This window comes from Clarias gariepinus, chromosome 14 (assembly GCF_024256425.1).
Source record: "Clarias gariepinus isolate MV-2021 ecotype Netherlands chromosome 14, CGAR_prim_01v2, whole genome shotgun sequence".
Lineage (NCBI taxonomy): Eukaryota > Metazoa > Chordata > Actinopteri > Siluriformes > Clariidae > Clarias > Clarias gariepinus.
Genome location: NC_071113.1, coordinates 8,379,649 through 8,407,118, shown reverse-complemented (window position 1 = coordinate 8,407,118; position 27,470 = coordinate 8,379,649). Strand labels below are relative to the sequence as shown.

Below are 27,470 nucleotides of genomic sequence, written 5' to 3'. Positions count from 1 at the left end.
TGTATTTTAAAAACAAACAATGTCGCTCTAAATTGTTCCAGAGTGAAAATTCCATATTAAAAATTGTTTAACTGGTTATATATATTTTTTTCTGATTCACGAAAGTGTAGCTTAAATCTAATTATTTTTTAAAATTATTAAAAAATCATCAGTTGCTGCATACTAGAAAACTATTACTTAAGGGTATTGTGGAAAATAGCTCTAAATTCTGTATAAAGTACTTTACTTTTGATTCAGGCTTTTAATATTTTTTTTTTATTTAAAAAACGAGGCAAACAGACTAATAAAAAAACTGATTTTTGGAAGTAACAGTAACTGTACATGTTGCAAAATTACATTTATACAAAGTGCAGAATGTTTACTTTTTTATATGAATTTATTACACAAATCAGTGTTAAATATGTTTACAAAACATTGTTGTAAAAAATTATAAATAACCAAATTGTCAGAAAAGAACAGCAGTAATTAGTTAATCTTATATAATAATAATAATAATAATAATAATAATAATAGTAATAATAATAATAATAATAATAATAGCAACAACAACAAAAAACAACAATTATACCACGCCACTGTTGAATTCTCAAATTTGAATGATTTAAATATACAATTTTTTTCCCATTTTAGAAAAGAGTCAGATTATTGGCGTGCAAAAAAAAATAAAAGAAAAAAAATAAACAACTAAGAAGATCTTAAATTACTGAAACTGGGTTAAGAATTGTCCAATTCATTATTAAAACGTAGAAGACTAATGCTTATGATGAGTGCGTCAGAAGCATGAAGCGATGCACCCATCATGTTTAGTGTTCACTGTACAAGCCTCTGGAGGAAGTGTTATGATCTAGGGATGGTTTAGTTGGTCAGGTCTAGACTCAGCAACATTTTGTGGCAATAAAATTAAGTCAGCTGATGACCTAGATGTACTAAATGACCAGGTTATCACACACCTATAGAGGTTTTTCCTCTGATGGCACAGGCATATTCCAGGACTCAAATTGTGAAAGAGTGTTTCTGGGATTATGAGGAATCATTTTCACACATAAACCGGCCACAACACTTAGAGCGTGCAACGTGTGTTTTGACCCGGCAGTGTATCAATGCAGTCATTCCTTAAACTTTCTAAATTAAGAATGTGTAGAATTGTTGAAGGTATTATTTCACATTTTTGGAAGGAGTCTTTATCGTCAGGGCCAGAGACAAGATAACAAGGGACTGTTTGACTGTTTACTTGTTTCACAACATTAAATGTATCTATAAATAATTTTTTTTCAATTATGTAATAATAAATAAATCAAGAAAAGGTTTATTGGTGAATTGCTGTGGTATAAGAGAAATAAAACACTTTGTGACATGTTGTTATGGAAAAATAATCAGTGATGGGGTGAGGTGTTTTCCCCAGTATTGGGGTGAACAAAAAACAACCTGTATGGATGGAAAATAATGTTGTGAATGACAGAAATATAGAAGCTGTTAAAAAGATTTAGAGATTTTATCTGAATAAAGTTTTACCTTGGCAAGGAGTCACTCAGTCACTCTGTGAAGGTAATTATATTATTATTATTTTTTCTGTTTTTAATAATCTCCATAAATATACAAAATGTTTAAAGCAGTGCTTTGGATGTACATACATCAAGGTCAAGGTCATCCATGCTGGGTGGCTCTCCTTTCTTGTTCATGTCAGACAGCATCTATGTATCCAAATGGTGTATAGTTAACAGCTACGCAATAATCTCACTATTTTTGTCTCGATTATATTCTGCAATCTTGTAAACTGCTTTAGATAAAAAACTTCTCGAAAGAAAAAGAAAGCCGAAGTGGCAACAGTGATGAGGAAGTGTACTTACATCCATGTACTCTTCAAACTCAGCCTGGCCTTCCTCGTGCTCATTTTCCCAATCTCTCCAGTTATCGAAGTCTACTGAAAGCCATGCTGGCTGTGAGGATCAGAACAGCAACAAGGTAAGAGGGATAAATGTCAATCAGTATAATCAATCTATTTTTTTCAATATGTATTTTCCTCAGAAAAACACATAACTTCTAACCCGGACCACTACATTCACTACATTTACTCTGGTATGAATGCCCTTTACCAAACGTTCATTCATCTTCAGCTAGGAACCTTTTCCTGATCTGGGTTACAGTGGTTTCTGGAGACTATCCTAGGAATGTTGGGTGTGAGATCGGAATACACCCTGGACACACACGTTCACAAATAGGGGTAATTTAATATCACCAATCCATTTACATGCATGTTATTGGGAGGTCGGAGGAAACGTGAGACCCCTGAGGATGTGAACCGTTACACTACACTACAACTGCACAATGACCCAAATTCACGATCGACCCAGGGATTCCCAATGTGACCCAATGACACGAAACATCATAGCAAAGATGAAAGAAATTTTTAAAATTCAAAATGTATCATTAGTGTTACCTTAGCTGTGTCTTTAGTAAGACGAGGCCAGGCTACATTGTCCTTCATTTTTCTTATCAGAACATTAATGGTCCGGTCAAGTACCTTCTCTCGGGAATCCTAAAAGAAAAAACAAAACAAACGGAATTTTTTTTCCATGATACACCGTTATAAAGCAAATTATGCGTTTTCCATGTCAGTTACATATTTTCTTAAACTGTACTTCTTATCCATGTTTACACTACAGCAGTGTTACATTTTTCGTTCTGATTGGTCAGTATGATGGATTCAACTCTTACGACAAGCAACAATTCCAAAACAAATCATGAGTTGTATGAACATTTTTTTTGTTATTTGTCACATGTACTTTACAGCACAGTAGAATGATTTTTCAGCATATCCCAGTTAGGAAGCTAAGGTCAGAGCGCAGGGTGAGCCAGGAACCAGTGCCTCTGAACCAGATAGGGTTAAGGGCCTTGTTTAAGGTCTCAACAGTGGCAGCTGTTGAACACCTGGCCTTCTGATCAGTAACCCAGAAACCCACAGCCTTAACCATTTGACCCACCACTGGCACACGTTATTAAACCATGGTATGTTACTTTAAGCATGGTATGTTAATTAAACTCTTTCCTGCATAAGAAAGAAAGAAAAAATTTTGGAATGGTGCAAACGTTTTAAAGAACCCTGACTTATACGCGAATCCACTGCAATTGTTCCTGTGAATTTTCAGCAAGTGGAACAGCTAAATCGATGGATATCTTGATGCCAACTTGCATAAGCTTGCTAAAGACACCCATCTGTCTGTGGGAACTGTACGCACAATCATACGCCATCACCACTTGCGCATTACATGAACTCGGCTCGGAGTATTTCTCCATCCCTCACACAAGCCTGACCTCGTTCCAAGCCATTTCTACATGTTTGGGCCATTAAGGGAGTTCCTGGGAGGCCAGGGTTTCAGATGCAAAGGGAGCAGTCTGATCATGCCTTATCAGACGGTCTATTTTGATGATATTCAAGCACTAGTGAAACCTGAGATAAATGCATTAGTGTAGCAGGGGATTATATAGAAAAATAAATAAGTCCCAGTTTGTATACAATTGTAATGTTAAATGAATAACTGTTGCATAAGAGGAATAAAACACTTTAGTATACCCTTTTATAATAGTATTGTATATATTCTTTATGTCAGGCTGCATCACACCACATACAAGCACATGCCCTGTGGTGTTTTACAGTAATTTTTTACTGGCTTGAGAAGTCAGCTGTTATTCACCACACAAAGCAATAAGTCATATATGATCCAGCATGGTCCAAAAGTCAAAACACACAAACAAAGACTGTGTCATTGCTAAAAATACCTTTAAAACTGAAGGTTTTTAAGACAGGATATTTATATTTATTTTGCATTTGAACACATTGCATTCGAGCAGTTGAAATTATGCTAAGAAATTGAATATAAAATAAATTTTAAGACTGTCATGGAGCATGTGTGCACAATGAATGAATTATTTGCATGACAACAAAAGCTGCTGAAGCACAGGTTTGTGAGCTTACATGTCTGAGCACTCGGTCATAGAATTCGATCTCATTATAGATGTTGTTGTCATCATCATCTTTGCAACTGAAAAACAAAAGAAATTAATTAGTAGATGGGATGTCATATAGAATTGACATAGATATTAAAGCTTAAACAACAGTTAGTTCTGACCGAAAAATCTGCCTGGAAGCGAGACAGTGGTGATAATAGAAGGTAACATCACTGGAACGTTTAACTATGTGTATCACAGGTGTTTTAACAATAGTTAATTATCCTAGCTTTTGGTTTCAGCATGGGCCAAAGTCGTTCTGTACGGTTCGGAGTACTTAGGGAGGAGCAACTACATTCCATTCAAAACTAGTCACTGAAGCGCTCTTAGAATGAGAACACATCTGATAACGTTATCATTTTAAACAATTATTGGTATCATGATGGGACTTAACTGATAAACACACTAGCACAAACGCACTGATCAATAACCATCCAGAAATCTCACACACCATCCTAAAATTGCTTTTTGGACATTATTTACATACACTATTTGCACAAAGACTGTTTTTTTTTATATCTTCGCTGCTAATAACAAGAAATGTTCACTGTTCTCATCCCACTGCCTCAACTCATTACCTCGGTATTGGATTGTGTCATGTTGTTTGTCGTGTTGTTGCGTTAAGTTGCACATTTGCACGTGCACTTTAAGTTGTCTTGTTGTAAGGTACTTAATTTTACTAAATTACTTAATTTTAAATTGTTAATGTTTTGTCTCAGCTAGTCTGCTAATTAAGTGTCTAAATTAGCTACTTAGTTCTTGTTAATTTATGTTGTAAATGTATGATGTACAGTATGTACATAGCACTTTGGTCCTAGAGGAATGCTGTTTCGTTTCACTGTACTGAACTGTATATAGTTGAAATGTCAATAAAAGCCTGCTTGACTTGACTACTTGAACACGTTGTCTCCTTAATAATTGCTTGTATGTCATTACATATTGTCTCTGAACCATTTGCGCTGTTTTATTTCCGCCTAACTAGCTTCTAACATAAGGCTTAATCCCAAATCCCACTCTAACCCCTGATTAAGGACACTACTAACTGTGTGGGACAAGAGATTGTACACCCTAGCATACCAGCTTTCCATTTTTTCGCTGTTTGGGATTAAACCTAGAAATGCAGACGTTGGCGTTCTAAAGTGGAATAAGAGGGCCACGGCCACATCTCAGTCGTATTTGATCCCTTAAAGTTGTCTGTATTTCTAGATATATATTCTGAAGCTAGTATGGAATGAATAGGGATGAAATTTTATTAAGACTTGAGACTGGAGTGAAGGTTCACCGTCCAGTTCAAGAACCTAAATGTGTCTGAATTACTTGATTCAAAACCAACAAATACCTTTAAGGGTTTAATACTTGTGCAAGGTTTAGCAATATTTGAAAGCAATTTTACTTTTTACTTTTATAGCAATAGATTCTCACCTTAGGATCATTTTGGTGTCCTGGATGTCGACCTGAACGTTTGTCGCTTTCTGAATCAGGAAGTTTACAGTAATGTACTTTTTTCGGTCATACCAAAGTGTTTTTGCTGGCTGACTTTAAGCAAAAAGGAACAAAACATCACATGATTAACACTTTGAATTCAAATGCCACCAATTTTTAAAAATAACTTATTACATATTATTATTTCAATTTCATTAACTACACCACAGTCTACACAGATATTCACAGCACACTAGATTTTTACCCACCAGTTCTCCGGTCTGACAATTTTTGGCATCTTGAGTCTTCAGAGATCACTTTTTCAGGTTGAAATGTTTGGATTCTTAATGTCTAATCCAGTATATTTCCCCTGAAATATTGCAAACTCTTAGTCCACACTGAGAGGGAGCACAGTGTGTGTGGGTGAAGAATAGCTCAGTGATCTGGACTATTTTAGGATGGACAGTATCAGCTGCTAGAGGTGCCGCCTTCACCCCTCCACCCCATTCCCATTTAAAGGCCTGAGTGGAACACTCGGGAAAGCCACAGTGTTTTCTTTTTCCCCCATGTGTAAAGGGGGTGGGGGGTGGGGAAGGGGGGTTGAATCTTCTCGAAACTCAGCATGGGTGCAAATGTTGTCACATGTTCTTCAGCCTTTTTAAGCAGCATTAAGGTTCCACACACAAACAAATGTTTGCAAAAATTGCACTGCTCTGGACATTTTCATGTTTTTCTGCTATTGTCAGCAAATTTACCTAATTATATTTAATGAATATAAAAATTTCTATAATATTCAAGTGGGGTAAAATTAAATTTCTTTTTTAGCTATATTGGCCTCTCCAAGGTAGAATTGATGATATGTCTTACTCTTTATTTCTTAATAAATTAATATAATTGGAAGTTTAGTACAAACAGAAGTATGCAAAAGTTCGATCCACCCATAATTTTCTTCATATATTGCTTCCAACTAGATAGGCTTTCTCACAGTATATTTTTAATGTAGTCATGATTAATAGTTTAATTTACCCTACATCATTAAGTTTAATTTAATATAAAGTAATAAGGGATAAGGTCAAACTTTTGCACAGTACTGTACATTACAACCAAACTTTTGGATGCTCCAAAACCCAACTTGGGAGTCTTACAGGAACAATGAAAGAATATTTATTTATTTACATATTTAACATTTTGCATTTGCATTTATTTATTTGATTTTTGAAATCTAGTGTAACTCAGAGTAAACCTGGAGAAGACGACAGCACATCTGACTGTGGGTGGGAGGAAACTGGAGTATGCGGAGAAAACCCACAAAGCATGCATGGACATACACACACCCGTTGTATTTAATCATATTAAAATAGCTATAAATAAAACAAAAGCCTAATTGGTCCAGAGTATTAGCATTTTGTTGGGTGTCTAATTAACATGTTTATTTTGTACTAGCGTTTATGCCTGTCGTTGACGAGTAAAGCGTTTGTAGAAATAGTTAAGAGGTTAAAGCTAAAAATAAGCTGATCAGTTTTAACGTAATCAGTGATGTTATTATTTCAGGTTGAAGCCCACGTGTACATGTCTGTCTTTTTGTACGGCATCACTCTCTGCCTAACTTATTAATACAGAGACATAAAATAAGGTTAGTAATGCTAAGTATCTTCCGCCTTCTTTAAGCTAAGTTGTACCTCTCTTCTACACTATCTGGCTACTACATGACTGTTCATAACATCATTTTTACTAAACATTTTGATTTTAGCATATAACATTGCGCTCTCGGGTCAGGTATTTTAAACGCCCTCATATATATATATATATATATGATTAAATATCACTGACTCTGAAACCTACACCATGAAGTAAGAGTAATAATGAGTAACAAGTCACAAGTAAGTGTGCTGCTTTAAATCATTATGACGGCACATAATCATAGCATATGTATACACCGCCATCTTCTGGTGGAATTATTTACAGCAGTTTTCTTCATCATTTCCGGTTTTGGTTGGTTCCAACCGGAAAAGAGAATGTGGCGCGCGATAGAGGCTGTTGTTGCTTCAACTACACAGTTAGTCCATTTTAAAGTCCGCGCTCTGAATGAAAAAAGGCAAACCGGTTTAAAATAAAAAAAAGACAAACACAAAAGACAGGGTTATTTTTTGCCATTGAGAAGAAAAAGGGATTACTTTACTGTCATAATGCCTCGAAGAAAGGTAAGAATGGAGATGTAACGAAAGGGTCAATGTTTCTAGCGAAGCCGCGGGTGGAGTTGCCTCATAAAGATCCGTGTTCACTACATAGGTGCACTACTTAGTGCGTTGGTTAAATACCTCGGTTGTTTATCTAGTGCACTTTGTATCTGGTGAGATGGATTTGAGATTGAACCGCGGATTTTATAGCAGGACTCCTCTTTTGTACTAGCAGGATGCCTGTTAGGCTTTTCAAACTCGGCTCGGGGTTTTGACGTGAATATTACGAATAAATTATGTTTTCGATAGTTTAGATACAATAATAATAACGAAAAAACACCGTGAGACGGATGTAAATAGACATGCTGAAGTGTTAAACGTCCACTGGCTGTAACGTTACACTAAAGCTAACTGAAAATCTACGAGCATTGTTGTGCTAACTTAGCTGTTTTATAAATATTTCTGAAAAACAAAACCGCATACCGCCAATAAATAAAAACCCCTTCTAGAGAGTGTATGCGTTTGTCTGGAAACCGGTATAACGCTACGTTCAGTAAGCTGGCTAACACATGAGCTAACGTGTGCCAACTCCGAATCGTTTGCGTGAAAATGAGTCGACTCACCTGAACTCGGTCAAAGATTCGAATCCGCTATTGGTCACGTGACCTACCCTTCCTAGTACTATGATGAGAGTTAGAAACTGTCTGCCTGTATGTAAACATTTTATTTATGTACAGAGTTAGCTCCAAAAAAATGTAAACACACTTCAGGAAAAGATAAACTTGTATAAAGTTTTAATACTAAGTTTATTCCTATTGGTTATATTGTAATAATATTGTGATGATAATAACAATATAATAATATCATTTGTATTATGTTGTATAATATACATCATACTTTATTTCTTTTCCTTAAGTGCAATAATAATAAGATTTGCCACCATAACATTAATGCACTGTGTGTTTTGTCACCTTAACCAATTTGATCTACACTAGCGCTTCTGTTGGATCAGACTACGCTGGCCAGACTTCACTCCTCGTGTGCATCAGTAAACCTTCGCCACTCATGACCCTGTCGTCAGTTCATTGGTTTTCCTTCCTCGGATCGCTTTTGGTCGGTCCTGTCCACTGCAGACTGTGAACATCCCACAAGACCTGCAGTTCTGGAGTTGCTCTGACCCAGTTGTCTAGCCATCAAAATCTGGCCCTTCTTACAGTCACTTAAGTCCTTACGCTTGCACATTGTTTCTGCCGATATTGAAAATGTAGCTAATGTGAGAATGGGCAAATTGTGATGGCAGGAGGAAAGGAACTGGGTCCTTCCAAGGTAGGGAAACTTATTGGTCACCCATGACCCAGTCACCAGTTGTTATACCCATGACCATGGCTAATACACATGGGGAGTGAAGTCTGGCCCGTGTAGTCCGATCAAAGAGAAAGTGCTAGTGTAGAGAACGACGAAATGACGAAAATGTTCCACTATAAAGGTGTCAGAACATAGCGCATCACTGTTTTGGTGGCAAAGAGGTGACCTACTCAATATCTCGATATTAGGCAGGTGAAGATAATGTCATGGCTAATAAAGAATTTTTATTTTATTTTATATATTATTTTTATATATGTAAAAATTACCTATATTAGGATAAAAACATATAATATTAAATACTACAATAAAATAATATATATCACGTGTTCCTTATGTGAAAATTACATTGCTGATATTTTCACATAATTCTATAAGTTATAACGTTAAATATGATTTATATAAAAAAACAAAACAATATAATGTTCTTTGCCCATTTCATTTATGTAAATTCTGAGCATTTTACTATGATTATTAGCATTATTTATTTCTTTTTAAATGAACCATTATTAATTCAACCCAGTTTTATTTGTTAAAAGTTATTAGCATTAGATAATTGTGAGAACACTTTACCCCAAAGTCCGGTACATTTTGATCAGTAAGAACATAACCGTTCCACACTCGGGAACCGTAACCCTAGTCCGCTGGGCAAAGTGTTCTCGGGACCAGTATGGTGTAAGTAGGTTGTGGATCAAATTTAACATGGAAGCAATGTTACCTACAAATAGAAGTAGTTCTCTGGTTAGACACACCGTCATCAGTGCAGTTGGTCTCCTTTGAAGTCTGTGTGCACGTTGCACGCGCCAGTCTTAGCCACAGATCCTCATAGCCATGGCTGATAAGAGAGATTGTTACTCTTGACTTTTGTCATGAAATATCAGACATAAGGTGCGTTCCGATAGGCCTGAAGTACACTTCACAGGGTGTTCAGCCATGTTAAGTGTGATTCCTAACCGCAGGAAACGAAGCTGATCAGTTTAATGGGAAATGCTTACTGTGTAGGGAATAGGTAAACAGCGGGTCTTCACTTCACAGGAAAAGGGAAAGAAAATTTTCTCATCAGTCAGTGCGTCTTGCTAGAGCCTGATAAGAAAAAAAAAAGAGTTTAAAAAAGGATTTGTAAATTTATCATTATCGAGAACGAATGTTCTTCTTCTTTGTCTTTCGGCTGTTCCCTTTTAGGGGTCGCCACAGCGAATCATCTGCCTCCATCTAACCCTATCCTCTGCATTCTCTACTCTTACACCAACTAACTTCATGTCCTCTCTCACTGCATCCATAAATCTCCTCTTTGGTCTTCCTCTAGACCTCCTGCCTGGCAGTTCCAACCTCAGCATCCTTCTACCGATATATTCACAATCTCTCCTCTAAACATGTCCAAACCACCTCAATCTGGCCTCTCTGACTTTATCTCCAAAACATCTAACATGGGTTGTCCCTCTGATGAACCTATTCTCGATCCTATCCATCCTTGTCACTCCCAAAGAGAACCTCAACATCTTCAACTCTGCTACCTCCAACTCTGCCTCCTGTCTTTTCTTCAGTGCCACTGTCTCTAAGCCGTAGAGCATTGCTGGTCTCACCACTGTTCTGTACACCTTTCCTTTCATTTTCGCTGATACTCTTTTATCGCACAACACACCTGACCCTTTTCTCCACCCATTCCAACCTGCCTGTACCCGCCTCTTCACCTCCTTTTCACACTCTCCGTTGCTCTGGACCGTTGACCCTAAGTACTTAAAATCCTGCACCTTCTATACCTCTGCTCCCTGTAGCCTCACCGATCCTCCTGGGTCCCTCTCATTCACACACATGTATTCCGTCTTGCTGCGGCTAACCTTCATTCCTTTGCTTTCCAGAGCATACCTCCACCTCTCTAGATTTTTCTCCACCTGTTCCCTGCTCTCGCTACAAAGCACAATGTCATCTGCAAACATCATAGTCCATGGAGACTCCTGTCTTACCTCATCTGTCATCCTGTCCATTACCAGAGCAAGCAAAAAGGGGCTCAGAGCCGATCCTTGATGCAGACCCACCTCCACCTTGAACTCTTCTGTCACACCTACAGCACATCTTACCACTGTCCTACAGCTCTCATACATGTCCTGCATCACTCTAACATACTTCTCTGCCACTCCAGACTTCCTCATACAACACCACAGCTCCTCTCTTGGCACCCTGTCGTACGCTTTCTCTAAATCTACAAAGACACAATGCAACTCTTTATTACCATCTCTGTACTTCTCCATCAGCATCCTTAAAGCAAATACTGCATCTGAGGGATTCTTTCTAGGCATAAAACCATATTGCTGCTCACAAATGCTCACCTCTGACCTTAACCTAGCTTTCACTACTCTTTCCCACAGCTTCATTGTCTGGCTCATTAGCTTTATGCCTCTGTAATTGCCACAGCTCTGCACATCTTCCTTGTTCTTAAAAATCAGCACCAATACACTTCTTCTCCATTCCTCTGGAATCCTCTCACTCTCCAAGATCTTGTTAAACAAACTAGTCAGAAACTCTACTGCCACCTCTCCTAAGCATTTCCATACCTCCACAAGTATGTCATCAGGATCAACAGCCTTTCCACTCTTCATCCTCTTCAACGCCCTTCTCACCTCACTTTTACTAATATTTGCTACTTCCTGTTCCACAACAGTCACCCTTTTCTACTCTTTGTTCTCTTTCGTTTTTCTCATTCATCAACTCCTTAAAGTACTCCTTTCATCTTCCCATCACCCTCCTGGCATCTGTCAGTGAATTTCCATCTCTATCTTTAATCACTCTAACCTGCTGCACATTTTTCCCGTCTCTATCTCTCTCCCTCGCCAACCTGTACAAATCCACCTCACCCTCCTTACTGTCCAGCCCAGCATACAAGTCCTCATATGCTCTTTGTTTGGCCTTTGCCACCTCTACCTTCACCTTATGCTGCATCTCCCTGTACTCCTGTCTACTCTCTTCAGTCCTCTCAGTGTCCCACTTCTTCTTAGCTAGCCTCTTTCCCTGTATACGCTCCTGGACTTTCTCATTCCACCACCAAGTCTCCTGGTCCACTTTTCCCCTTCCTGATGAAACACCAAGTACCCTCCTACCTGTCTCCCTGATCATCTTAGCTGTAGTTGTCCAGTCAACTGGAAGCACCTCCTGACCACCCATAACCTGTCTCAACTCCTTCCTGAAGACTACACAACATTTTTCCTTTTTCAGCTTCCACCACTTTGTCCTCTGCTCTGCCTTTGTCTTCTTCACCTTCCTCACCACCAGGGTTATTTTACACACCATCATTCTGTGTTGTCTGGCTACACTCTCCCCTACCAACACTTTGCAGTCACTGATCTCTTTCAGATTACAACGTCGACACAAGATGTAGTCCACCTGAGTGCTTCTTCCTCCACTCTTATATGTCACCCTATGTTTCTGCCTCTTCTTCTGGAAAAGTATTTACTACTGCCATTTCCATCCTCTTTGCAAAGTCCACCACCATCTGTCCTTCTACATTCCTGTCCTGAAGACCAAACCTGCCCATCACATTTTCATCACCTATGTTCCCCTCCCCAACATGTTCATTGAAGTCTGCACCGATCACCACTCTCTCACCTCTGGGGATGATCTGCATCACTTCATCTAACTCACTCCAGAATTTCTCCTTCTCTTCTAACTCGCATCCTACCTGTGGGGCATAACCACTAATAACATTGAACATTATCCCTTCAATTTCCAGCTTCAGACACATCACCCTATATGATACTCTCTTCACCTCTAGAACATTCCTTACAAACTCCTCTTTCAGAATAACTCCTACTCCATTTCTTTTCCTATCCACACCATGGTAAAACAATTTGAACCCTGATCCTAAGCTTCTGACCTTGCTACCTTTCCACCTGGTCTCTTGGATGCACAGTATATCCACCTTCCTTCTCTGCATCATTTCAACCAACTCTCTTGCCTTCCCTGTCATAGTCCCTACTGTGACTCCTAAACTCTTGCCTTTTCTTTTCTCTCTCTGCTTTCGAACACGCCTTCCTCCCCTCCTTTTTCGACCAACAGTAGCCCAATTTCCACTAGCACCCTGTAGGTCAACAGCACCGGTGACGGTCGTTGTTAACCCGTCCCTCGACCGATCCGGTATGGAAATAAAATTTTTGATTCGCATCATTGATTTGGCAAGCGTTTTTTACGTTGGATGCCCTTCCTGACACAACTCTTTGCATTTATCCAGACTTGGGACTGGCACAAGAAGACACTAGCTTGCGAGAGAATGAATGGTTTAACATCGTCCTTATTCTAACTCAAGGTCTTGTGAGTCACTGTGAGCGAGTAAAGTTGTTCTTGTTCTTCGTTTGCTTGCAGAGAGCCGCAGGGAGCAGTTCAGACGGGACCGCAGACTCGGATGACTCCACAGAGCACGAGAAGACCGACAGCTCGCACAGTGACGCAAATCCACGAAGTAACGCACGGCTAACTAGAGCTTCTGTCCGCCTCAGTCAGAGCTCACAAGGTAAAGTTACAACCGCTAGAAAGAACAGTGTAAAAGCAGCAAACGGCGCCAGAGTGGAACTATGTGCCCAAGGCTTTAGAATTTAGCCATTAATCAGTCTGTTTATCCATACAAACTGGTTCTCAAAACAAAACAGGAGTGTTAGAGATTTTGAAAAAATCGACGCACATCAGTGAACCAGGCTTAACTCAGTCTGTTATTTAATATCTGTTATTCGCAGGTATTAAATCGTTAGCGCGCTGTCGAATAACATGATTTAACAAAAGCAAAACACGTTTCCTTCTTGTACAGGCCATGATAAAACTGCTTTACGTTGAAGACATACATTACGTGAGATCAAACTTCAAACTTAATGAAAAGTTCAAAAATCAAACTTAAGGAAAAGTTCACCAAACTATATTGCCAAAAAAAACTCATTTGCTCGCCTGGCTTTACATGCATATGAACTTGAGTAACATTCAGTTCTTAATCCATATGGTTTCATGTGATGATGGCTGGTGCGCAGTCATGTTCGAACAGGAAGGGGTCATTCATCCTCAAACTGTTCTCACAAAGTTGAGCATGAAATTGTCTTGGGATGCTGAAGCATTAAGAGTTCCTTCCACTGAAAGTAAGGGGCCAAGCTCGACTCCTGAAAAACAACCCAATACTCGTTCCGACATGATTTGGTTGATTAAGCAGGGTCCATCCTTGAGAAGTATCATCTGAACCAAACTATTGTGAACAGAGTGCAATAACTTATGAATAACGTGTTTTTTTTTTTTTTTTTTTTTTTTGCATCACTGAAAAAACAAGATTTTTTAAAATGAAACCTTCTGCCACATACTCCTGAAGGAGAATTACAGAGTGTTGTTAGTATGGAAGGTGTGTCTCCTTTCTAACATCTACATTTAGGCATTTGGCAGAGCGACTTACATTTTTATCTTATTACACATCTGAGCAGTTAAGGGGTTAAGGGCCTTGCTCAAGGGCCCAACAGTGGCAACTTGGTGGTTGTGGGGTTTGAACCTGGGATCTTCCGAACTGTAGTCCAATGACTTAACCACTGAGCTACCCCTGGCACCTATTAACACGCATCTTCACGTCATCGAGTCTCCCTTTATTTATTTATTTATTTCATTTTTTCTTTTCTTTTTTTTTGGTATAAACAAAATACCTCCAAAGTTAAATATAGTTCATAGTGACAGAGAACGGATTCTTTCTATTTACATGTATTCGTATAAGAAAAAAAATGATTCTGTGCACAAACAATCAGGTTACTTGGGAACGATTTAAGGTTGTGAACCGAGGTTCCACTGTGTTTTTAACAATATCGTGTATGTATTGTGAGAATAACAGAAGTAAATAGACGTCAATCTCTCCCTCACCTATTCCATACTTTGTCAGCAGAGGGGGCAATTGCCTATTTTATACAAGTCTCGCTTGGCGACTCTTTCTTAGATTGATTCTCGTATACATTTGTGTCTGGCAGCTACGTTTTAATAGTTGTGTTTAGACTTTTTAAGATTTCCGATTTAATTACAGATGCAAAAATACTTTAATCCAATTTATTTTAAGTCATGTATTTATTTTACTTATAGCATTTATATATATATATATATATATATATATATATATATATATATATATATATATATAGTACTGTGCAAAAGTCTTAGGCACCAATATTATATGCTGTACCAATTTTGTTATATGTGTTTATCATGTCTGCATAACAATGTACAAAATCATTAAGTTGTCCATATATAACTTAAAAAGTAATAAATAAATAACATTACAAGAGAATATATGCATGGCTTTGACGAAAAAAAATATAGTACAAGACAGACGAGTTTTCAGATGGAAACAAAAAACCTAATGTACGCTCCTGGGATCAGGAGACATAGATTTGTGCAGTCTTATAAAAAAAACAATTGTTAGGTTTTACTGAGCTTGCTGGAGAATATGAGTTCTTTTGGTAACTTTGTCACACTCGCTTCTTTTTATTTTCATGCAAATTCCAGGAGCCTGCCTAAGACTTTTGCACAGTACTCTGTGTGTGTATAATATATATATTTTTTTTTTAGAAACTGTCATAGTTTTGAGATATATTGTTTGCACTTTCAATTATTTACTTATTTTTTTAATTAAATCTTGCAGAACTAGTTTCTAATGAATCACACAAGGTTTTACTTTTTCTTGTTTCAAAGCCAATCTGTCTGACCTTCTATTTACTATTTCGACAGTGCAACCTGGACTTTTTCTTTTTTTTTTGCTTCTTTTTTCATGTGATTGTGCCTCCTGAAAGAAACACCCCTGTTTGATATAATTCAGTATAAATAGTATACAAAGTATAAGAAAATATATAGAAATCTTTAGAGAGGAAAGAGTTAACTGACTGACTGACCTATTAAATTCTCAGATCTGGTCAAAGTTTGATTAGTTTTCTGTAACAGCAGGTTTCACTGTAATGTAAGACTTTAAAGCGAATCAGGTTTATATTAATCCAACAAATCATTCTTAATACTTCTTTATCGTTACATTTAAAGTTGTGTATGATGATTATCTTTAAGGAAAGTTAGTTCTATTAACACTCCTTACAATCCTTATAATCCCAGGGTATTTTTACCCTGTCGATACTTTCTGATCAATCAGACTTGAGAATTCAGCCATGCCATGATATAACACAATTACTTCGGGGTCACAGATGTTCTGCAACAATAATCACGTCTTTCACCACTTAACAAAAAAAAAAACCTCTTGTGGCGAAATTTACAGTAATGGTGGAAACAGTAAGTCTGCTTTGATTTGGGCCACATCACACAGAGCCGCCGGTAATTTATTGTTCTAGAACAGCACGCGCCTTATAGACGCCATGTTGATTACCTTAAGATCAATTTTTTTTCTGTATTGTTTTTGTTTTCCGAAAGAGAAGCACTGTTCGTTCCTTTTGATTGCAATCATAATGAAGAGAACGTTTTTCTACATAAAAACAGAAAGTTGAAAATAAAACTAGGGTACTTCCTACCCATCTTCATTCCAGTGATGGGTGCAAACTGAAATCCCCTTCCTTGAAGTTTCAGGTGTTAATATGACCGTGTCGCATTATTAAAACAGTCTAGAGGTGGTTTTGTAGTTTTGAAATAGTTGGACTAGTTAAAATAATAAACATTGAAATGAACCAGTCGCCAAAATGCTTAGGCAGAAGTTGACAGGCCTGTCTGTCTGTGTGTGTTTTTTGTTTTCTTTAGTAACAATTTAGAAAAATAAACTTGTACATGCCTTGCAGCGATTTTTCACACATACACACACACACACACACACACAGTCCATTATACGTAATCTGTTTTACTTCTCACTTTAGACGTACCAGCAGACTTGAAGCAGGTAGCAGAGCGAGACGAGTCGCCACCCAGGACTCCCACAGGCAATGCTCCCTCGTCCGAGTCGGACATCGACATCTCCAGTCCCAATGCGTCCCACGACGAAGGGGCAGCCAAGGACCAGAAAGACTCAGGCAGCGATCCCTCTCATCGGCCAAAGCGCAGGCGCTTCCACGAGAGCTACAACTTTAACATGAAGTGTCCCACACCTGGATGCAACTCCCTCGGTGTGTAAACCTGTTATGAAAAACACTGCATTACTATTGTCCCTAATTATTTTCATCATTTTTCCTAATAAAGAATGATGCAGACTTTATCACAGCTTGTTTTTTGTTCTTTCTCTCCTTTAACAGGACATTTAACTGGAAAACATGAAAGACACTTCTCCATATCCGGCTGTCCTCTTTATCACAACCTGTCAGCTGAAGAGTGCAAGGTTTGATAGCGTTGTTGTTTTTTTTTTTTTATGTTTTTGATTAAAGATGGAGAAGCGGTTTAGTTATAAATCACGATTCTTCTGTTTGCCGTTTTATTTATGACCACACTGACGCCAAGAACTGCTGACTTTAAAACCGATTGATTATTTTTTTTGACATTTATAGTAGAGATGAACCAGTCGATCAGCCAGTCACCAGAGTCGGCTGGTTTTCAGTTTGATTCGCCACTGATCAGCCTCAGATATAAACGATTCTCGAATCAAATGACACAACAGAAACGCATTTTCATGGCTTTACATTATCCAAAATCGCTAACTGTAAAACATTCTGAATCGAACGAGTTAGAAATCCTGCACACTCACCTTTAAGTTAGGTTTTGACACCCTGGAGGTAATTGCGGAGGTAAAACGTCACCGTTTCTTTATAATCTTACAGGTTGCGTACTCAGAACTATTTACAGTACACATTTTCATTTTATGTAGTAAGAGTGCATTACTCGCTTAGTTTGTTGAGAAGGAACAGGCTACATTTAATTAATCTGTAAACTTTTTTAAAATTGTAACAAAATCAGAGGAAAATGTAATAATGCTTGTGATTCTTCATGATAGAACCGCAGTTTTAATCAAATCAGCACAGTAGTATCATGATAATTGCATATCAGAAGGTGACTGCTGATTTCATCCCTATTTTTTGTATCGTACATTTTAATGTTCTTTAATTTATATCTTGGCTGGTGTAAGTTTAACACTTGTATTTTTTTTGTGTGTGTGTTAAGGTGAAAGCTACTGAGCGGGAAAAAGAAGAAGAGGAAAAAAGTCAAACTCAAAACGAGGACAACAGACATGCTACACGTCACCAGGTACATGATGGTTTAAGTTCAACTTTTCCATTATTTCTTTGTTTTTGTTGAACAAGTGCACACGGGCAGCTCCTCATATAAGACAGGGGGCGTAAACACCATCAGAAACGGTCTCTCTCTCTCTCTCTCTCTCTCCTGTACCCAGTGACTCTGTGAGCAAAATGTAAACATGATAGAAGTACCACTAGGGGGTGAAACTCGACTGTCTCGTTCTGGCAAACATGAAAAGTTGTTTGTGTTATCAGAGCTGTTTTTCACCTTATTTACTGAGGTCACGTCTGTTACACAGGAACTGCTTAAGTTTAAGAATGATTGTATATTATTTCCGCAGGCTCCTACCGCAAGGCAAGTAAAATATAAGGAAAAAGTGCAAGAATTAAGGAAAAAGAAGGATTCCGGATTGTCAAAGGAGCAGAAAGAAAAGTACATGGTATGCAGCATCTTTAGTTTGTTGAGCCTTGGTGTTTGTGCTACACGGCCGCGGCTGCCGTATTAAATCTGTCCTCTTTTTCTCATCAGGAGCATCGGCAGACCCACGGAACAGCAAGAGAGCCTCTCTTGGAGAACATCACGAGCGAATATGATCTCGAGCTTTTCAGAAAAGCCCAAGCGAGAGCGTCTGAGGATCTGGTAAGACCATCTCTTCGAATGTTGTTATAGTAGGCCCTCCTAGACCTCTTGAGCTTAAGAACAGTTTATTACGTCTGTAACGTGAGTGCCTAAAAAGAAAAAAGATTATTCTTTGCACTGACTTACCTGACTGGTGGAAAGCCTGAACATACAGTTCTTGACACACCTCTTGAAAAAGGTCGGGAGGTGTGTTCGAAAGGGCGCATCTATTTTGATTGTTGCATCCGGCTTCAAGAAATAAAATGACGTTATGAAACGTGTGACATCCTGAAGCAGAGGGGGAATGGATGATGTTTGAGGCATGGCTTGAAGTGGCTGCTTAAGCAGCATTATTCCCGCGCGTTGTGTATCGTACGTGCGTCCTTAAGAATGAACTGTGACATTTATTAGGTTGCATGTTAAAGCTGAATCATGATCTGGTTTCCAGGTGAAACTTTAAAACATTTAGGGTTTCATGCACAGTAAGAAGTTCCTGTTTAAAACTTTCCTCTGGTGTTTTGATTGTTGCTATTGAACAATGTGAGCTGAAAATCCTAAAGTGTTTACTGATCTAGAAAATCCTGAAGACCTTTTTGGAATTCATACACCAAGTAAAATAGGAAAAGCTTTAAGTCATAATATGCTAAAATTCTATTCGATTAAAAAAAAATTATTTAACCCCATGGGGCCCGCAGAGTAGTAAAAAAAAATCAGTGCAAATACCAAATTAAATATAAACAGGTTGAAATGATGATAAAAAGAATTAGTTTGTAAGTGCAAAAAGCTTGAATAAACATCTGTATAAGATATCTGTAAACTTATACATATACACTCAACAAAAATATAAACGCAACACCTTTGTTTCTGCTCCGATTTTTCATGAGATGGACTTCGTTCTAAAATTCTAAAATTCGTTCCAGATACACAATATTATCATTTCTCTCTAATATTGTTCACAAATCAGTCTAAATGTGTGATAGTGAGCACTTCTGCTTTGCTGAGATAATCCATCCCACCTTACAGGTGTGCCACATCAAGATGCTGATCTGACATCATGAGTAGTGCACAGGTGTACCTTATACTGCCCACAATAAAAGGCCACCCTGGAATGTGCAATTTTGTCTCACAGCAAAATGCCACAGATGCCACAAGCATTGAGGGAGCGTGCAATTGGCATGCTGACAGCAGGAATGTCAATCAGATCTGTTGCTCGTGCATTGAATGTTCATTTCTCCACCATAAGCCGTCTCCAAAGGCGCTTCAGAGAATATGGCAGTACATCCAACCAGCCTCACAACCGCAGACCACGTGTAACCACACCAGCCCAGGACCTTCACATCCAGCAGGTTCACCTCCAAGATCGTCTGAGACCAGCCACTCAGACAGCTGCTGAAACAATTGGTTTGCATAACCAAACAATTTCTGCACAAACTGTCAGAAACCGTCTCAGGGAAGCTCAACTGCATGCTCGTCGTCCCCATCGGGGTCTTGACCTGACTCCAGCTCGTCGCTGTAACAGACTTGAGTGTGCAAATGCTCACATTCGATGGCATCTGGCACGTTGGAGAGGTGTTCTCTTCACGGATGAATCTCGGTTTACATTTTTCAGGGCAGATGGCAGACAGCGTGTGTGGCGTCGTGTGGGTGAGCGCTTTGCTGATGTCAATGTTGTGGATCGAGTGGCCCATGGTGGTGGTGGGGTTATGGTATGGGCAGGCATCTGTTATGGACGAAAAACACAGGTACATTTTATTGATGGCATTTTGGAAGCACAGAGATACCGTGATGAGATCCTGAGGCCCATTGTTGTGCCACACATCCATGAACATCACCTCATGTTTCAGCAAGATAATGCACGGCCCCATGTTGCAGGGATCTGGACATGTCACCCGTTAAGCATGTTTGGGATGTGCTTGACCGGCGTATACGACAGCGTGTACCAGTTCCCACTAATATCCAACAACTTCGCACAGCCATTGAAGAGGAGCGGACCAACATTCCACAGGCCACAATTGACAATCTGATAAACTCTATGCGAAGATGATGTGTTGCACTGCATGAGGCAAATGGTGGTCACACCAGATACTGAATGGTTCTGAGTCCCCAGACCCCCAATAAAGCATATTATGTATTAATATTGTGTATCTGGAATGAATTTTAGATCTTTAAGTCCATCTCATGAAAAATCGGAGCAGAAACAAAGGTGTTGCGTTTATATTTTTGTTGAGTGTATATAGATATATATGATATATAAACTTTGAATAAAAAGGTACTGTTTAATATCCAAAACAAATTAAAGTTAGAAGAAAGAAGTAGAATAAGGTGAAATGGACGGATGCATATGTTAATTAATTAAACTTTAAGTGAGTTGTATGTAATATTGGTTTGTAGCAGCAGAGTAGACTAGAGTAGTTCAATGAAAGAAAGAAAAAACATTTGTTTAGTGGAAGAAAAGAGGAAAATTTTATTTTTATAAATAAAGAGATATTTCTAAATATATTTCCCCCCGTGTGTTGGATTTGCTCAGGAGAAGCTGCGTATGCAAGGGCAAATTACCGAAGGCAGTAACATGATAAAAACCATCCTGTTCGGCCGCTACGAGCTGGACACCTGGTACCACTCGCCGTACCCAGAAGAGTACGCCCGGCTCGGCCGCCTCTACGTCTGTGAATTCTGCCTGAAGTACATGAAGAGCCAGACCATCCTGCGCAGACACATGGTACATAATCTCAGGCTTTGTAAAATGTCATTTCTTTTCAATCAAACTGTGATTTAATAAGTGACTTATGTATTTTTTCTTTTGCTATAGCCTTTTATTTTTAAAGAGAATCGTCTTTTGCCTTGTATTAATCTCTCTATTAAACAGTGTTAATTAATAATAATAATAAAGACACATGAGATTCTGCGAGCATTGTGGTGGCACTCTTAAGAACCATGTTATTCTCAATAATTTCAATTATTAATTATTTAATTGTTAATCTCAATAGCACTTTTGAAGATGTCTAAATCTAGATGAAATATGTGTTAGGACTATGGCTGTGTGATTAATTGAAATCGTATCGAAATCGCAATTTGAATATGCACGATTTCTAAATCTAAAAATGCCCCCCTACATAATCTCTATTAAATATATTAGGACACCACAATCAAAAAATTATATTATTATCAAATATATTATTACTATTATAATTGCCCCCAGGCACGTGACAAACGAATACTTAATAAGACAAGTAATACAAATTCTCATATAATGTTTATTTTGTGGCACATTTATTTTGCAGGGGTTTGTCATGTAATACATAAATGTTTACACTAAATAAATACTGTTTATGATGAAAAATTACAAAACATTTTTATTATAAAATGAGCAATATAAAAATATACATGTTGTATATGAAAAAATATATAATTTATATATTTATCATTTATAAACATATATTTTTATAATCTGTGGCAGGAAGGCATTTTAGCGCATAACAGTGTGCCTTAGTTTTTTTTTGCTACTTAAAGTCAGCTACAGCTAAAACACAGCCCTAAAACACACACACACACACACACTGTATGTGTCAAAATCGTGATAAAAATAATCGAGCTCGCAATATTGTTCAAGAAAATCGTGATGGGCTTCTTTTATCCATATCGCACAGCCCTAGTTAGGACCTAAGAATACACTTGAAATAATAATCAAATATGCATGTGCAAGGATTTACTGTAATATTATATTATTCTATATGTCATAGGGCTGTGTATTGGCAAGGGCCTCACGATACGATACGATACGTATCACGATACATGGGTCACGAAACGATAAATCACGATATATTGCGATACAATACATATTGTGATATATTGCAATAGTTTGTATTAGTATGTGTGTCACATTATATTGACAACTTGATAAAGTAGGCAGACGAATAAAAATTCCAATTCCAATTTATTTTCCATCCATTCCAATTCATTAGAACGGCACAGTGTGATTGAAGTCCATATTGTTATAAAACACTTAACACTTAAACATTCAACTAAAATGTATATGCCACTAAAGTTACATATAAATTAAATAAACAATTTATAAAACTAAAATAAATTTAAGCAAAAAAATTTAAGTTCATCAAGTAAACATAAAACTGGAACATAATGCTCTAATATGAGGTATTCATTGTCACCAAACTGTTAGACCAAAAACTCTCTTGCCTCCAAACTATTAGAAACTTAAGTGTAGTATCGATACATGAGGTTTGACTATCGATACACTATCGTAAAAGAAATTATCGCGATAGTTAGATGTATCGATATTTTTGCACAGCCCTAATATGTCATTACTATGTTTATTAGTTTTTTTTCTCTCTTTAAGATCGCTTAATGTTTAGAGTTCCTAAGTAAGTGTAGTGCTTGGTCTTTAGCCTGTTGAGTATAATAGTCAGTGCCATTCAACAGGGTGCAGTCCTCGCGGCCCTAAGGGACGGCAAGTCGAGCCATGCCACATTGAATCCAACCTGATACCTGTTCAGCATTTCAGAGTTCTACCTTTCTCTATTATTACGCTATGCATAATGCTTAGGCAGCAGTTTGATTCTTTCTTGCTTCTAATATGGAGTTGAACACCACAGGCAAAGTGTGTATGGAAACACCCCCCAGGGGATGAGGTTTACCGAAAAGGAGCCATCTCCGTGTTCGAGGTAGACGGGAAAAAAAACAAGGTACTAGCCGATCGTTTACAAGCATCACATGTGTGTTGTGTCGCTGTGCGAATTATTTATTTATTTATTTTTTATTGGAGACCAAACACATGCCTTAACAAAAGGACCTTTCATCTTTCTCTCTGTAGATCTACTGCCAGAATCTGTGTTTGCTGGCTAAGCTGTTTTTAGACCACAAGACACTGTACTATGACGTTGAGCCGTTTCTTTTTTATGTCATGACCGAGGCGGACAACACGGGCTGCCATCTCGTGGGATATTTCTCAAAGGTATGGAGGGACCAGTGGTTAGTTCTGTTTTCTCTGACACTGCTTACACATATTGTACTCGCTTTAGTGGTGCTGTTTTTTTTTTGTTTTGTTTTTGCCACACAATTTATAAATACAATTAAACTTTGGATTGTGATTATAATTTGTTCTGGTAGCGTGCTTGTAATTTCATGAAAAATAATAGAAACTAGGATGAATCGTTCCACAACCCAAAAATATTTTTATAAAAATAATTAATACGAAGTAAAAATAAATAAAATTAACACTTATTATAGTAAATAGTACACACGCACGGGTGTTTACTATATGAGAGAAGCGCACTGAGACTAAACATGGGAGACGATCACCCAAAATCCCACAGCGTGCGCGAGAGAGAATGGCCATTGGCTCAATTGTGATCACGGCAGACAAAGCGTATACATACTACGATACTCGTATATCAGGACCTCGATTGCTTATCGAGTTAAATTTTTTCTAACTCTTTTGCTCGTCTTGCAAAGCACTCGCAGACCAAGGTTTTACTGTAACTGATAGAAAGAGTTTTGCTAATCCTGGTTTGTTTGTTTTTGTTTTTTGCAGGAGAAAAATTCGTTTCTGAACTACAACGTGTCCTGCATTCTCACCATGCCACAGTACATGAGGCAGGGCTATGGCAAGATGCTGATTGATTTTAGTGAGTGTTCATAAACAGCATTATGTGACACAGCACTGTATACCGCTGAGAACTGAATAGCAGATGGTGTCCTTGTGTTTGTGCTTCCTTAGGAAGATTCATTTTTGTTTATTCTGATAATCAGTTTCACTAATGTATTAGTCATATTGACTCAGTCTCCCTCCTATGACAGGCTTTTTTTTTTTTATCTCCTCCTAATAGAACATTTTTTAGATTAAAAAAAAAAAGCGAGATGGTTGTAACTTGATAATTGATATGTGGTTCTAAAACTTTTTAGCATGTCTGTCTTTTCTAACCCCGCCTCCTTTGCATTTGCTGTAGGTTATTTGCTGTCCAAGGTGGAGGAGAAGGTGGGATCTCCTGAAAGGCCTCTTTCTGACCTGGGGCTCATCAGCTACCGCAGCTACTGGAAGGAAGTCCTGCTGCGCTACATGTACAACTTCCAGGGCAAAGAGATCTCCATCAAGGGTAAGTGCAGGACAGTCGTCTAAAGTGAATCTAAAGAGTACTAAAAGTAAAGAGGCATGCGCTTTACATAGAGTGCGTTGTAAATAGTTATAACACAAGTTTTGTGCAATTTGATTTTGTTTAGAGATCAGCCAGGAGACGGCTGTGAACCCGGTGGATATCGTCAGCACGTTGCAGTCACTGCAGATGCTGAAGTACTGGAAGGGGAAACACTTGGTGTTAAAGAGACAGGTAACAGAACAAAACACAAATTGTAAATATAGTTGCAAGCACACTGCACCATCAACCTGTGTGCAAGACATTCTGACCAATTAGACAAAATAATGCAGCATGTACTGTGACATAATAAAAAGTGAAAGCTGAATAAGCCAGTGCTGTAGCAGAAGGGCCACCCAGCTCTTAATGTTAGTGTATTGTTGCACACTGTCACCATAGTATTATAAAGTTCTCACACTTAGTTTGAAAAGGATTTAAAGTATTTGTTCTAGTATTTGGGGAAAAATATCTATTGCCAGGTTCACAAAATGTATTTATTATTATTTTTTTTTAAATATATAAAATAACGTTCTGTCTATGATCCAGTCATCATCCATGATTAACACAAACAATGCTCCTGTTCCTCTTGCGCTCAGACATTAAATAATTACCTTGACGGTTCAGTGTGTCATGTCAGATGAAACTGTGTTGGAGACAACTACAAAGTGGAGTCAACGTGTCCTGTACTTGTGCAGTTTACAGAATAAACAAAACATTTAAAACATGTTTTTCTGGTTACACAGGAATATGTTATGTTTTTTTTTTGTATGTAATGTATATCATATTGCTGTCAGTCAAATTTTAAGTAGAAATGTATTGTAGAGCTCTTACGAAGCCAAATCTGGCAAGTTAGTTATTTGATGAGATTTTGATGAGATCTTCAGAAATAAAATATAATCTATATAATCTATATTCTATATACGATGATACCTGGAATTTCTAATGTAAGAAATATTCATTCATAGAGCCGTACATCCCTCCCAGTTCTTTAAAATCCAGTGTTCCTTATTAAGTGTAAAGGACATTCCTTAAACACTGCATGCAAGGACACTGATGAAAATTATTACAGCAAGGAGTCTCCAAATTTCCATTATCAAAAAAGAGAGGCAAAAAAATATGATTAACAATTAATCAATAAACTAATAAAATGAAAAATAAATATTGTATTTATTTTTAATCCGTCGCCGTGCCAGTGGATTGTTCTTTCACGCCTTTTTCTTTTTTGGGAGGATGTGGTGAAGTCTGCAGTCTTTCTCTGGTCCTTCACATAGTGCTTGGTGCATTTATACACGTACGACTGCCAGAATACTATTCATGTTTTGAGTAATCTATTTGACTTGATTGGGATTGCTCCTGGATTGCTGTCAGTCATATTTTAAGTAGAAATGTATTGTAGAGCTCTTACTGAGCCAAATATGGCAAGTTAGTTATTTGATGAGATTTACTGTGAGATCAAATTTTTTATCCTATTTAATTATAATTAAAATACTCGTAATGTTTCAGGATTTCCAGAAAGTGGCTTTAAAGTAAAGAGTCTGGCTTGTTCCAGGATTTAAAAGTTTTACTAGCTGGAATCTACACGTAATCTATCTTCCTTCAGACAGAAGCTTATTATACAAGCATCATCACTTGTCACATTAATAACGTTGTTATATCATCCAGTCTAGTCATATAGTTTTTTTTTTTTTTTTTTATCCCATCTGTACTATATGATTAACTGTTCCTCGACGTCTGTCATCACAGGATCTGATTGATGATTGGAAAGCAAAAGAGACCAAACGAGGGACCAGCAACAAGACCATAGATCCAGGTTCTCTGAAATGGACCCCCCCCAAAGGAACCTAGAAAGACCCACAGAATACAGTTTTTTTCTCCTATTGCAGCCTTTGCCATACGTCAGCGTCGTTTCCAATGAATTTACAATGTTCATTGTTATTTTGGTCTCTGTGTGGCCATTCTACTTCTCTCTCTGTATTTTTTTATTTTATTTTTATTTTTTGTTCTTGTGCAATTGTAATTATTTTCAGATCTTCTCTTTTAAGCACATTTCATCACGTTTCGCGTTTCAAAGGATGACTTTTGGACATCGATGTAAAGAAGATACACCCAGTTCTTTAAAAAGAATAGTTTCTCAATTCCAACACACCTTAATATTCAGATGTTACCGAATTCTCACTGGCCTTGATTAACCGGATCAGATCTGATGAAACTAAACTTTACGTGATAGGAATTGGGTTGGGCCATTCAGTTTCAAAGTGTAGGCGTCACTACAAAGCATATATGCAGCTCTCACACCCAGCAGTCTAACTGATGATGGACTTGGTAATTAGCTGAATATTTCAATCAAGTGCTTTTATATTAGGGATGACACAGACTACTGACAGCTCCGTGTGACGGGCGACTCCCACCACAGGAATCCGACACATGTTTTCCGCATCGAGTATAATACTCGGAGTGGTGTCAATTCGGTATAGTATAATCAGCACACACAGTATTTCACCTTTACCTTCTCTGTGAGGTCACTGTTTTTTGTTCCTTGATGTTTTTTTTGTTTTTTTCAGATCACAAATAAAAGAAAATGAAATGTGCA

General features: G+C 37.8%; 2 protein-coding genes across 2 annotated transcripts; one reads left to right on the top strand and one right to left on the bottom strand.

Annotated features, from left to right (window-relative positions):
* Positions 1-642: 642 nt before the first annotated feature.
* Positions 643-5,855, bottom strand: ptges3l (prostaglandin E synthase 3 like). The gene is made up of 8 exons (XM_053511723.1): positions 5,697-5,855; positions 5,428-5,541; positions 3,974-4,040; positions 2,438-2,536; positions 1,848-1,937; positions 1,632-1,691; positions 1,513-1,537; positions 643-1,425 (listed from the first exon to the last, which is right to left on the bottom strand). The coding sequence occupies exons 1-7, from the start codon at positions 5,723-5,725 to the stop codon at positions 1,529-1,531; spliced, it is 468 nt and encodes a 155-aa protein (XP_053367698.1). The 5' UTR covers positions 5,726-5,855; the 3' UTR covers positions 643-1,425; positions 1,513-1,528.
* Positions 5,856-7,427: 1,572 nt separating this feature from the next.
* Positions 7,428-27,434, top strand: kat7b (K(lysine) acetyltransferase 7b). Its single transcript, XM_053511722.1, has 14 exons — positions 7,428-7,628; positions 13,320-13,467; positions 16,811-17,056; positions 17,183-17,265; positions 18,042-18,125; positions 18,457-18,555; positions 18,645-18,755; positions 21,262-21,453; positions 23,345-23,434; positions 23,563-23,703; positions 24,283-24,376; positions 24,698-24,844; positions 24,969-25,075; positions 26,624-27,434. The coding sequence occupies exons 1-14, from the start codon at positions 7,614-7,616 to the stop codon at positions 26,723-26,725; spliced, it is 1,659 nt and encodes a 552-aa protein (XP_053367697.1). The 5' UTR covers positions 7,428-7,613; the 3' UTR covers positions 26,726-27,434.
* Positions 27,435-27,470: the final 36 nt, after the last annotated feature.

Bases quoted from the DNA above. Each gene is read 5' to 3' on its own strand.
- ptges3l (XM_053511723.1), bottom strand. From the start codon at position 5,725: ATGCCAAAAATTGTCAGACCGGAGAACTG. The intron at 5,542-5,696 runs GTGGGTAAAAAT...TTTTGCTTAAAG, and splicing joins ATTGTCAGACCGGAGAACTG to TCAGCCAGCAAAAACACTTT. The intron at 1,938-2,437 runs GTAACACTAATG...TGATCCTCACAG, and splicing joins TTACTAAAGACACAGCTAAG to CCAGCATGGCTTTCAGTAGA.
- kat7b (XM_053511722.1), top strand. The intron at 13,468-16,810 runs GTAAAGTTACAA...TTCTCACTTTAG, and splicing joins CCTCAGTCAGAGCTCACAAG to ACGTACCAGCAGACTTGAAG. The intron at 17,266-18,041 runs GTTTGATAGCGT...GTGTGTGTTAAG, and splicing joins TGTCAGCTGAAGAGTGCAAG to GTGAAAGCTACTGAGCGGGA.